This window comes from Danio rerio, chromosome 8 (genome assembly GCF_052040795.2).
Source record: "Danio rerio strain M-AB ecotype USA chromosome 8, GRCz13ab, whole genome shotgun sequence".
Lineage (NCBI taxonomy): Eukaryota > Metazoa > Chordata > Actinopteri > Cypriniformes > Danionidae > Danio > Danio rerio.
In genome coordinates, this window is record NC_141028.1 from 20,787,222 (window position 1) to 20,800,075 (window position 12,854).

The 12,854-nt window shown below is 34.3% G+C and overlaps 1 protein-coding gene across 5 annotated transcripts in view; it reads right to left on the bottom strand.

The window, feature by feature from the left end:
• Positions 1 to 12,854, bottom strand: part of rorca (RAR-related orphan receptor C a) — a 47,717-nt gene extending 34,863 nt beyond the window's left edge. The window contains exons 1-3 of one of the 5 annotated variants that reach the window (XM_087263483.1): positions 12,813 to 12,854; positions 12,029 to 12,152; positions 1,529 to 1,610 (exon numbers count right to left, since the gene is read on the bottom strand). Coding sequence is in view for 1 of the 5 variants with exons in the window: in XM_087263481.1 (XP_087119607.1) it covers positions 12,813 to 12,851 (39 nt within the window). In the remaining 4 variants the exon portion in view is untranslated. Of the gene's footprint in view, positions 1 to 1,528; positions 1,611 to 12,028; positions 12,153 to 12,798 lie in introns of all 5 variants that reach the window. The other 4 variants (XM_087263482.1, XM_087263485.1, XM_087263481.1 and 1 more) reach the window with 4 other exon arrangements.

Sequence of the window (12,854 nt, forward strand, 5' to 3'; positions counted from 1 at the left end):
CAGTTTGTATGAACCAGTTCCTCCAGATCCTGTAAGTGTTTCTCCTTCCTACACAACATGAAGAGTGATTAAAATGATTGCCTTGTTTTCTGTAGTTTGCAAAATATCTATTTAATTGTGTGTTGTAACTTGTAATCCCTCCGCACAGCTTGTAATCACGTATCTGTTATAGATCAGCACTTGTAATGTATCTCTCAGGTTAAATCTGTATGGTCTATTTCTAATATCACGTCCAAAACCATGTTGAAATAGTGATGCATGCTTATTCCTTTATCTATTTAAATACATTTTGTGCTCATGATCTCCTGCTGTTTGTTGCTATGGCCACCATCAGCTGTTCCTCACTCAATTTTCAAAATAGTTCAACTTTTGCCACTGTTTGGATCAATACTGAATGTGTGTCGTTGTTATTACTTAGGGTTGTGGTTAAGAATAGAGGAATGTGCTGGTGTTTAACTGCATTGCTTTAATGCATTCCTGCATTGGGCTTACACATATACTCTGTGCTTGAATTACTTCTTGGGCATTTCTCTTCGTGTCGCACTGAACGCAGTCAACCAATAACAACAGACTGGGTCATCAGACCAATCAGTACAAATTAGCCTCATGCAAAGGAGGGGTTTGGAAACAAATGAATCAATAAACAAATTATATGGGAGTTGTTGGGATAATTGGGTAAAACATAAATGCATATTATATGACAATGAAAGTGTTTTTTGACCTTGCATGCATATCAGTGTGTTGTTGGAAATCCTAAAACCAAAATATGACCAAAATATTTATAATGCATTATAGGGGATCTTCAACTGTAATGTGAACTGTATTTTATTGTAGGACAGTAATACAGTATATTGTGAAAATTACTGTAAATTTACAGTAAAGAAATACAATAATGTAAAGACTCAGAGCAAGATAAATGGTACTGGAAATGTAAATATACAGTATTCGTGCTGATTTACAGTAAGTTACTGGCGAACTGCTGCCAGTAAGTTATACCATAGATTCTTCAGGAAATTGTTAACAGTGTGCTTTTACATTAATATTTGTTAGGATGGGTAATTTGAGTATTCTGTACACATTTGACATTCACACAGTAGCACAATAAAACTACTGTATAAGGAAAACTGAATAAGGGATAATGTGATGTGTTTGGCAGCTTCAGGTATGTGTCAGATCCAAACAGCATTTTTTTGCTCAATAACTTTGCAACATTTAGCATGCCGCAGGTTTTATTTACTCATTCGTGCAGGTTTCTTTCATACTTTAACATGTGAAAAACTGTCCTGCGCCACAATATGCACCATCATACCCATACTTGAGAATGGCTTAAGGCATTTTGCTGATAAAAATAAAGATTAACTACTAAAAACAGACAGAAAAAGGGTTTTGTCAACAGAATAAAAAGTCAGCAAGCACAACAAAGATTTATATAATTGCTGGTTTTATGGTTAAAAATAACATTCATTGTCTAATACATATTTTACCTAAATCAGTTTGCACTAAAGACCAAAGCAGCTTTTTCCCTTACTTTTTTCTTTTCTCTTTTCCTTGACCTTTTTTCAGTTCATGAAGAGTGGATCCAACAGCAATGTCACAGGATTTATGTGGATCTAGTAAAAAAATATACATTTTAATAATCCTATTATGTATGGTAATCAAATTAATTGTATTATTCGAAAATAATACAACACATTTGATTAAGTATTTTTAAAAAAAGTCAGTATTCAATTACAAATGACATCTGATTCTTTTTGGCACCAGGGAAATACAAAGTAATTACATTTGCAAGTAATTAAAACACAACCCATCTCTGTCACTAACACTACACTGTACGTCACATTCACTAGACCAAAGCACAAGAAAGAAAAGCATAAGTTTTTTTTAAGGACATGAGGATAAGCAATGATAATCACCTACCCCTTAAATAGTACATTACGCAACAAAACAAGCATTACCCATGCCTGTTATAAGACTACATAGGAGATCCCCGATAAACAGTCTAATCATATTCTCATGTGTATGATCTCTGTCTTGAAAAATGTGTTTGTCTCAAGAAAGAGAACGCTCTCACATCAATTTTCTATTTCCATAAGAGGCGTTAAAGCATCTGTTCGCAGTCAAACCTGGAGTAGTTTAAAAACGAGGGCAGCAGAGATAACAAAGCAGGCTCTGTATATTCCCTTAGCAAATCCTTGTGATTGCAGACGGTCTTGTGATAGGGACTTGTGATCGGAATCTGTCTGTGACCGGGGACAGATCATTTAGATCTGATGGGACTGTCCGACAAGTTAATTGTGGAATTAAAAGCGCACCTTTTAAAATCTGAAAAACAGCTTTAAACACTTGCAGAACTTTTCTCTGAAACTACTTGGAAAGATGGCATCATAGACTAAACAACTGAAGATAACACAGTAGACATTCAATAGCTGTTTCCAATTAGAACACAAATCCTGTTCTACTTGTGGGCCTTAATGTGTTTGTTAAAGGTCGAATTTAAATTAAATATTATGAAACTGCCTATACTATATTAGACTATGGTGTTTACATAATTAATATAGATCAAAGTATGAAAAAAAAAACATTGTTCATATTATTCAAATTATATTAAGAATTGAGAGCATCCTTTTATGATCCTCAGTGGACTCTGAAATCTCTTTTTTGAGGTTTCAAATTAAAGTTATTATCTTTGTAAAAGATCTTTGATTTTCTAGCAATTTGAGAGTAAATCAGGTTTAGTTATTTTTATATTCAACACAAAATGTACAAATATAAATTGACTTTTTATTTCCATGAATGTATAAATTTGTTTTCCTGAAAAGTGTATTCTTTAAAAAAGAGAGTAAGTTTAGACCTGTGCACACTGTGTTTGATGCGTTTTATGTAAAACTATTATTGTTGCTCAAATGTTTGGATGTGTGAACAGGTAAAAAATTACATTCTAAAAATTTCTATGAACTGCATTGTATCTACAATAATATTCTTGCAAAACTGTATACTGTGCGTTGTAATTAGGGCCAGACAGAATCTGCAGTATTTTTTTTGCAATTTCTGCACAGAATTTTGTAAAAAAAAAAAACTATGCGGATTTATGAGGAATAATTTTGGGTGTATCACAACAAAAAAATAAATAATACATGTTAAAAATAACATATTAAATAATACATAAATACTAAACAAATAACAATATGTTATATAAATAATAATATGTTAAATAATAAATTTTTAAATAATACATTTAAAAATTTTATAATGTTTACAATGCAAATCCTATTCGATCCATTTATTAAGTAATCAAAGCAAGTCTCACATATAATATATCTGTCATATATCTACTACAAAACAGAAATTTCTACTTTACAAACTGTATTGTGAATCATATGAACATTTTTATATTTGTCAGCAATATTACTGAAATTAATTTAAAAACTGAATGAATATAAATTTACACATGTTTACACACAACTAAATAAATAGACTCAATGGACTGAAAATCTGCAGATTTCTGCAAGCGCAGATTCCGTTTGGGCCTAGTTATAATCAAACTATCATAAATGTCATTTAAAGTACTTAAAGGGTTAGTTCACCCAAAAACAAAAGTTTTATTAATTACTCACCCTCATGTTGTTCCAAACATCTGCCCCTTTCTTTCATCTTCAAAACACAAATTGACATATTTTAGGTGATATCTGAGAGCTCCCTCAACCTGCTTTGACAGCAATATTTGTTTATTTTTGAGGTGTGCATGGACATAAATAAAGGTTTAGCTTAAATAGCTACAGTTTAGCCTGTATGTATATATATATATATATGGAGAATGGCCAGACTGGTTCGAGCTGATAGAAAATAACAGTAACTCAAATAACCACTCGTTACAACCAAGGTATGAAGAAGAGCATCTCTGAACACACTACACATCCAACCTTGAGGCAGATGGGCTAAAGCAGCTGGAGACCACACCGGGTGCCACTCCTGTCAGCTAAGAACAGGAAACTGAGGCTACAATTCAACCAGGCTCACCAAAATTGGACAATAGAAGATTGAAAAATGTTGCCTGGTCTGATGAGTCTCGATTTCTGCAGCGACATTTGAATAGTAGGGTCAGAATTTGGCATCAACAACATGAAAGCATGGATCCATCCTGCCTTGTATCAATGGTTCAGGCTGGTGGTCGTGGTGTGATGGTGTGGGTGATATTTTCTTGGCACACTTTGAGCCTATTAGTACCAATTGAGCATTGTCATCTTTTGATGGCTACTTCCAGCAGGACAACACGCCATGTCATAAAGCGTGAATCATCTCAGAATAGTTTCTTGAACATGACAATGAGTTCACTGTACCCAAATGGCCTTCACAGTCACCAAATCTCAATCCAATAGAGCACCTTTGGGTTGGTGGAATGGGAGATTCATAATATGTATGTGCAGCCGACAAATCTACAGCAACTGCGTGATGTTAGGCATTTTTTGATCTATGAATGATTTGAGAATCTTTCTGTCTCTCAGATTTCACCTAAAATATCCTAATTTGTGTTTTGAAGATGAAGGAAGGTCTTAGGGGTTTGAAACGACACATGGGTGAATAATTAATAACATAATTTTAGTTTTTTTGGGTAAACTAATTTTTGTTTTTTGGGTAGACCTTCTTAACTGCTGTTTAAGGAGTCTGGTGAATTTTCACTTTCGGGTTATTTGTCATTTTAACAGTATTTGAGCGGATCAGAATTGGCACACACGCAGGTGTTCAGTTTCTCATTGAATGCATACGTGCTACAGTACACATCTTCACCCGGGTGTCATGATGCCCAATTGTGATCCTTATCAAGTTAATATCAGCAATGAGGGACTCAGGTTTCTGGGTCAGCGGAGATTGAGGAAGGTGGCAGAACAGACAAAGAAACATCTCAACTTCCTTCGGGCTGTTCATGAGAAGACACACCTAGCTTTACATGTAACACAATGCAGTAAACAAGATCGCAGATGCAAACAACATGTTAATAGCGAAACTCTTTTCCCGATCATTTTTTTCCGAAACAAAAGCTTTTGTGCCTATACTTTATGAGATCATATTAATCTGCTAGAGGGCACTGGGTTTGTTTGCGTTTCGAATTTGCGGATTGAATTTTCTGAAATGATTAATATGTTGTGCAATGTTTTCTTAATGCTGTTTAATGACTATAATTTAGCTACTAGAGGATTTTTTCCTTGATAATTAATTCACATTTTTTATTCATTTGTCAGATATTCATTTGCAATGCATTTTGCAAGCAAGCTATGTTTAAAAAAAAAAAAACGTATACGTTTTCGTGGAAACTGATCCCTTGACCCCGATGTTGGCTGCACAATGCAGTGCATGATGATCTAAAAGACTCTGACAATGCAGGTCAATCAACAACTACAGATGATTTACTGTGGTCACATATAATCACACTTCAGGTGGAATGTGATGCCCTCTTACTTTTTATGTAACTACTACTTGAACAGCAAATCCTGAGATTGCCTGGCCCAGATCGGGCAGAACTTCATCTCTCAAATGAAAAAGGAGGAGAGCGTGACCCCAATTGTCACCTTGACAGCATCCGAGAGTGAGCATTTGGCTCTTATTTCTGCTGTGTCATAGAGAGACTTAATAATTCATTGGCAGTGACATTTCATAATAGCTTAGATAAATACCTTATTATACCTATATTACACATATATATAAATACCTTATAATTATATATATGCACAGTATTATATTAAGTGTATAGCAGTAGGTTAATTTGCTCAAATCTTTTAAGCTGCTGACATGACTGCGGAAGATTAAATTGATTAGTGTTAAGTTGAGTGAAACTGAGACAATCACAACTCACCAGAGGTTGACTGATTAAATGAAGTCAATCTCCCTTTGTCTAATTAGTGTTTAACAGAGCCTAGTAAATAATAGATTTCAGATGGAGAGCAAGATTTAAGTTAAAGTGTAAAATAAAATTAAATAAAATTAATAAATCAAATTAAAATACAGCTATGCTCACTGAATACAAACAGATCACTCAGATCTTTAGGATCAAATAAACTAGAAATTCCTATAGGGTTCAGTCAAAGCATGGTGTATCTGCCTTTAGCTACTAGACTGAAAACTGTTCGGCTGTGCCTTTACTGATTGAGCACTGTGCTATGTCCCACAGATCGCATTATTATGTTGTTCTTTTTATTTTTCATTCTTTTAAAACCTGTTTTTAACACATTTTAATATTTGTTTTTCTTATCCTCTTTTATTCCTGTTTATGGAATAATTATTTTATAAAATTATAATTATGTTTTTTAAAGCACTTTCAATTACCACTGTGTACGAATGTGCCTTGCCAAAATAAAATAAAATAAAATAAAAAATAAAATAAATAAACAGTTCAACAGTTTTCTCTCTTCAGTGTCAGTATAGGGTGCATGTTCATGACGGCACTGTGTATTGATTTAGTCCCATCCATGACATCCTCTGTTTGAAACAACGGACAAACAATCCTTTGTTTTATGAGATAATTTTTTTTGATTGAACCACTGAAGGCATATGGCCGATTTTAACGATTTGCTATTTTGGGGTTTTTACCTGGATTTTGCTTACCCAAATTCAAAAGCTTCCCATGTCCACATGCAGAGGTGTAAATGCAAAAATTAGGTCCCATATTATAGAAAACCCTTTGAATTTTCATAAAACACTGTTGAAAGTGATTAAAATAATTGTATATGTTGTCTGTGTTATAATAAATAACTTTTTTGTAAACTCAAATTTGAAAGTGTACCTTTTAGGTTCTGTGTGGTTTGGATGCTGTAATACTTTTGTTGGTTTCTGCACATATCAGTAATCACTGGAAAAAAATGTCTCTATCGTAATCTATGCAAAAGTTATTCTATTCCAAATGATGAAAGGATGGAACCACTTATCAGGGTATTGGGCAAGTACGGTCCTATAAATTTAAAGAATGCGGAAAGTCATGTCACAGACCTAGTACCGGGTACGCAGAGTACAGGTTAGAATGTGTTTACGTATTTTTCTGAACTTTGAATGAGTTGAGAACCTTTCCTTCTGTCAGATTTCAACTAAGGTCTCAGGGGGATGGAATAACAAATAAAAAATATAAATAAATAAATAAATAAATAAATAAATAAATAAAATTAAACAGGTGATGAGCCATTGAATTCTTAGAAAATAGAGAACAATTTCTTTATTCAATTATTGCGCTTGTATGCTGACCACATATAATAACTGCATTAGTCTGCTTTAAAAAAAAAAATCTTGTTTGTGATTAGCCACAGAGGAATTTTTCCTCCACCCGAGTGTGTTTTAATGACAAAAACTGAAAACTGACTTAAAACACGACATCAGAACAATGCTTTAGGTGTGGTAATCATAGTGCAAGTAGAATAATTGTCTCTGGTTTGTTGATTTATTAAAAAATAATGCACATCCAAGGTGTAACAGACACTCCTTGGGTATGCATTATTGCCAGATTATTCAATGGCTCTTTCATTTTTTCTTATGTAATATTTAATGGCAAAAACATAAATCAACTAGACAAAATGCTTTTCAGTGACCTCCAATTAAAGTGACACACTATCTGCTGATCAAGTCCCCAGCTCCTGACACCCTGAGAGCTTATTTAAACAAGCGTGTGTGCGTTTGTGTGTGTGCTTCAGCATTTCAAGTACACACATCTCTTGCACATGATTTATGTCAAGAGGTTACACATAAATATACCATAATTCCCTCACATTTGTGTTATAGACTGCCCTTTGTCCTCAGTATCCATGACAACACAGTGTCTTCCAACTAGTCATTATTTGACGAAGTACAGCTACTAAATATTACACATCATACACAGTCTCTATATTTCACATTATTAAATGAGTTTTAGTACCAAAAAGCGCCCATTAGTTATGGAAACGATGGCAGTGTTTTATTACAACAGGTCATGTCTTTACTGTATTATGACAATAGAGGAATCACTTCCAAAGCATGGCATTAGATTTATTTATTTTTTTGCATTTGAACACATCATGTTATGTTATAATGCTACATAATATCACTAAACCTTACCCCTAAATAGGCCTCTCACAATAATTAATATATCGACTTACCAAACAACACATGGACATGACCTCAATCGTTTTTGGTGATGCAGTATATATATACGTCCAGTGTTGCATAAGTTACTTTAAAAAAGTAATAGATTACAAATTACTGATTCCTACTGGAAAATTGTAATTGATTGCATTAATTACTTCAAAGTACAGTAATTAGTAATCTGATTACTTTTTTTACATGAAGTTACTTTTAAAACATTTACATTTTCCTATGAAAATACTAAATAAACTGCAGCTCTTTCAGCAATTTAATATTCACTGAAATACATAACAATGGGTTGATCATAGCAGCTTGACATATTTAAAAGACTTAAAGAGTTTGCCCAAAACTTAAAATTCTCACATCATTAACTTGTTTCAAACCTGTTTGTCTTTTTTTAACACAAAAGAAGACATGAAGAAAACTGGATACCTGTAACCACTGACATCCATAGTATGAATAAGCACTGCAGTGTTTGGGTCTTCTAGAGTTGAAGTCAGAATTATTAGCCCCCTTTTGATTTTTTTTTCTTCTTTTTTTTATATTTCACAAATGATGTTTGACAGAGCAAGGAAATTTTCACAGTATGTCTGATAATATTTTTTCTTTTAGAAAGAGTCTTATTTGTTTTATTTCGGATAGAATAAAAGCAGTTTTGCATTTTTTAAAAACAATTTTTGGGACAAAATGATTAGCCCCTTTAAGCTAATTTTTTTTCAATATTCTACAGAACAAACCATCGTTATAGAATAACTTGCCTAATTACCCTAACCGGCCTAGTTCACTTTTTTAACCTAGTGAAGCCTTTAAATGTCACTTTAAGCTTTATAGAAGTGTCTTGAAAAATATCAAGTAAAATATTGTTTACTGTCATCATGGCAAAGATAAAATAAATCAGTTATTAGAAATAGGTTTTTAAAACTATTATGCTTAGAAATGTGCTAAAAACAATCTTCCCTCCATTAAACAGAAATTGGGGAAAAAAATAAACAGGGGCGCTAATAATTCAGGGGGGCTAATATTTCTGACTTCAACTGTATGTTTGTCTGAGGTAATTAGTTTACCAAAATGTGTATATTCTATACAAAGCATGAATCTGATTGGTCAGTTCTTGTCACATGACTTGCAGTTTTCAACTGGTTGCGCCTGGGAAATGAGCTTCATATGCCCATTCAATTTGCGCGGCCGCAAAAGACGATAAGCAGTTAAGCTTCTCTTCAAATTCAGAATATTCCTTCACTCCCGATCCTGCACAAAAATCCAAATTAGCCTGTTTAGTCTGAGTTGGACCCCCGTGTTTTTGGGCGCCGGTGTTCTCCTTGGTGACGAGTACTGTCATAGAATGCTTTCTGTTTAAGAGTTTGAACAAGGTGCTGGTCGAGTTAAAAGCAGCCAAATGTTCTTTAGAGACTGGACATTGAGACTGGACATAGACAAAAAAATGGACAATATTATTGTTTTTACGCTCAATGAATTCAAAGTAAGGTCTGTATATGTCCATGCATAATTTGCATGGGTAAAGTAATCCTTAGTATCTAAGAGACTTATTTTCCATATACATGTAATGACCCAAATCAAATCATGTATAGACCTGAGGGAGTCCCACTTCTAGAGCTCTGTGTGTTTGTGCGTGACACTTAGTCGCTTCATTTGATTACAGATTATTTCACTCGGACGGCTCTGAATGAGATTAATACCTCTTGGGGTCTCCGTTTCATGATAATATGAACATGGTGTTCCTCTCTACTGTCTAATTCAATAATCTATATATGAAGTAACGAGCTCTGCTGTTGACAAATCAACATGTGCCTGAGCTCACCGTTAGCAGACTGTTGTTATAGCAACAGTCTGTCAAAATCCAAAATGTGTCTATGTTACACTTTTAGCCATTATCCATCAAATTCATTCATTTTAAGGGGACACATAGTCCCTTTGTTCATCAGGGGTCACCACAGTGGAATGAACCGCCAACTTATCCAGCATATGTTTTACACAGCGGATTGCTTTCACACACACATATACTACGGACAATTTAGCTTAACCAATTCACCTATAACGAATGTCTTTAGACAGTGGGGGAAACCGGAGGATCTGGAGAAAAGACACGCCAACATGGGGAGAACATGCAAACTCCAAACAGAAATGCCAACTGACCCAGCCAGGGCTCGAACCAGCAACCTTTTTGCTGTGAGGTGACTGTTCTAACCGCTGAGCCACCGTGTCGCCCTAACCATCAAATTATATAAATAAATGTACCCATTTTTGTCTATTTAGTCTAACATTATAGTGTTCAAGATGTTACCCTCAAAGCATACTTTTAAACTAGATCCCAATATAATAGACAGACTACAGAACAGATTGATAAAACATGCTATATCCTTGTCTTCCACCGCATGTACTCAAATGCCCTACACCATGAATAATGAAACTGTTTTAACCAATTCAGCACACAAAATGTGGTCACAGGAGAAAACACAGCTCTAAACTAGGTTACCTGTCAACATCATATCCCACTTCACAACATAACACTTATTCACTAATCAAGGCAGGATGGTCCAGTTTGAATCATTTTCAGCTACAATTTAAGTGATGTTTTGATTAATGTATTTACGTTTAACATTATAGCAGGGATTTCCTCTATTACTTTATGAAAAATATATAATTTAAAGGTATTTGCATAATAAATGATAACTATTGGGCATACAAATGGCCTTTTTATATTACTGCAGCAGGGTTCAAACTCCTTATTCATTTTCTTTTCGGCTTAGTCCCTATATTAATCAGGATCCATCATACATTTTACGCAGTGATGCCCTATTAGCTGCAACCCATCACTGGAAAACACCCATAGACTCATTTAAACACATGCACTACGGACAATTTAGCTTGCCCAATTCAACTATAGTGCATGTCTTTGGACTTGTGGAGGAAACCGGAGCACTCGGAGGAAACCCACACAAACACAGGGAGAACATGCAAACTCCACACAAAATGCCAACTGACCCAGCCGAGGCTTGAAACAGCAACCCTTTTGCTGTACTAACCACTGTGCCACCGTGAGGCCCTCAAATCTCTTATTCCACAATTCAAATATTACATATATTGTAATAATAATAATAATAATAATAATGTTCTGGCACAGTCAGATCATTTTGTTTTAAAATACTTTAAAGTGTTAATAAGCCATGCAGATTCATTTTTATTAATCTATTAACCTATATGTTTTAAACTAATAATTTTATGAACAAATATTTTTACACTAAGTCAGTAGCGTTGATTTCCCTTTAATGAATGAACTAGGACCACATGTTCAGCTAAAAAAATTAGAAAATTCTATCAATGAATATGTAGTTCAGTAAATTAACAGCACAATAGGCCTAATATTTTTGGCTGTTTTCTAGTGTGCTTTTAAGTTAAGACGAACACACTTGATCCTCATCGTAAGTACATAAATGTACGTTAGGTTATGGTTAATGAACTTGAATTCATAAGGTTTCTTTCTTCAAACATAATAGCCTACATTTTCTTTCTGGTTTTCGATGGTCTTTAAATCCTGCTCATGCTATTTATAATAGCAGTGAGATGGACAACACTGCCACCGCGTGGAAGTGAGTTGTTACTGCAGACCTTTATTTTTCTTTTATTCTAAGAAAACAATTATAAATAATGCAAATGGCGTTTAAAACAATGTAAATTATCTCATGAGATCATACGTATATTATTCTTTCTATATTAAACCGTAACAGATAATACTCAAAATCAAATAGGTTACACAAATTTGACCCACGTTTGGTAATTTACAAGGCTATTTTAGTAATTTAATGGATGACCATGAACTGTTGCGAGTAAACTTATGTTTGGTACGTGAGCAGCGACGAGTAGCCTCAACATGTTGCCTAAAACAACCGCGACAAAAGGATTTATTACAAACCTTGCTTTTAACTCGAGGCTCCAGGTGAGCTTGTTAAAATTCTGCTCCATGTCAAATCCCGACTAGCGTACATGAATTTGTCAGCAATAAATGGGCAAAAATAAATATTCAGGGACCTTCAGGGCTGCAAAATAAAAATGGAAAAGTGTGTCTAAGATTCATTACAAGATGTGTTGGCATTTGTTCAAGCACAGCCTTGTTCTCTAGACCACAAATTAACCTGCGGTGTACTAACATAGGAGAGCTCGTGATTCAAAAGAACCACTGAAGATACTGATCTCAGAACTGTTTCTGTTTCATTCTCAAATAAATATAACTCTGAACAAAAAGAAAATAGAAACCAGCACTCTGCATGCTTTATTTACAGTTTATAGTTGGTGTTTAAAGCAGTAAAATAGCCCAAAGGCAGAAGCACAGACTAACTGGAGCATGTAAGATAGCCTACGTGTGTGATTAATAAAATAACATTGCTACCCAATTCAGCTTTAGTTTTGAGCTGCAAACCCAACATGACCCTTCCAATAAGTTATCGGTCTTAAAACTACCAATCTAAACCATAAATGTGTTCAGATTTTTACTGATATCGCAAGCAACATGCAGTCTTTGGACATATTTGCTATAATTTGTGCATCTGGAAAATGCAATGTGAGCTGAAATGACAGTAAAACGGCATGAAAGCGTAGCTAAGTTTGAAATGTGTTTTAGAATAATACTTGAATCATTATCTCCATATGCAGGCCAATTTTTCAACACAACTGTAGTAAACTTACTTGAAAGGACTCACCTGGTACAGTGTTGCACAATTAGTCAGCTCGTCGGCCATTTT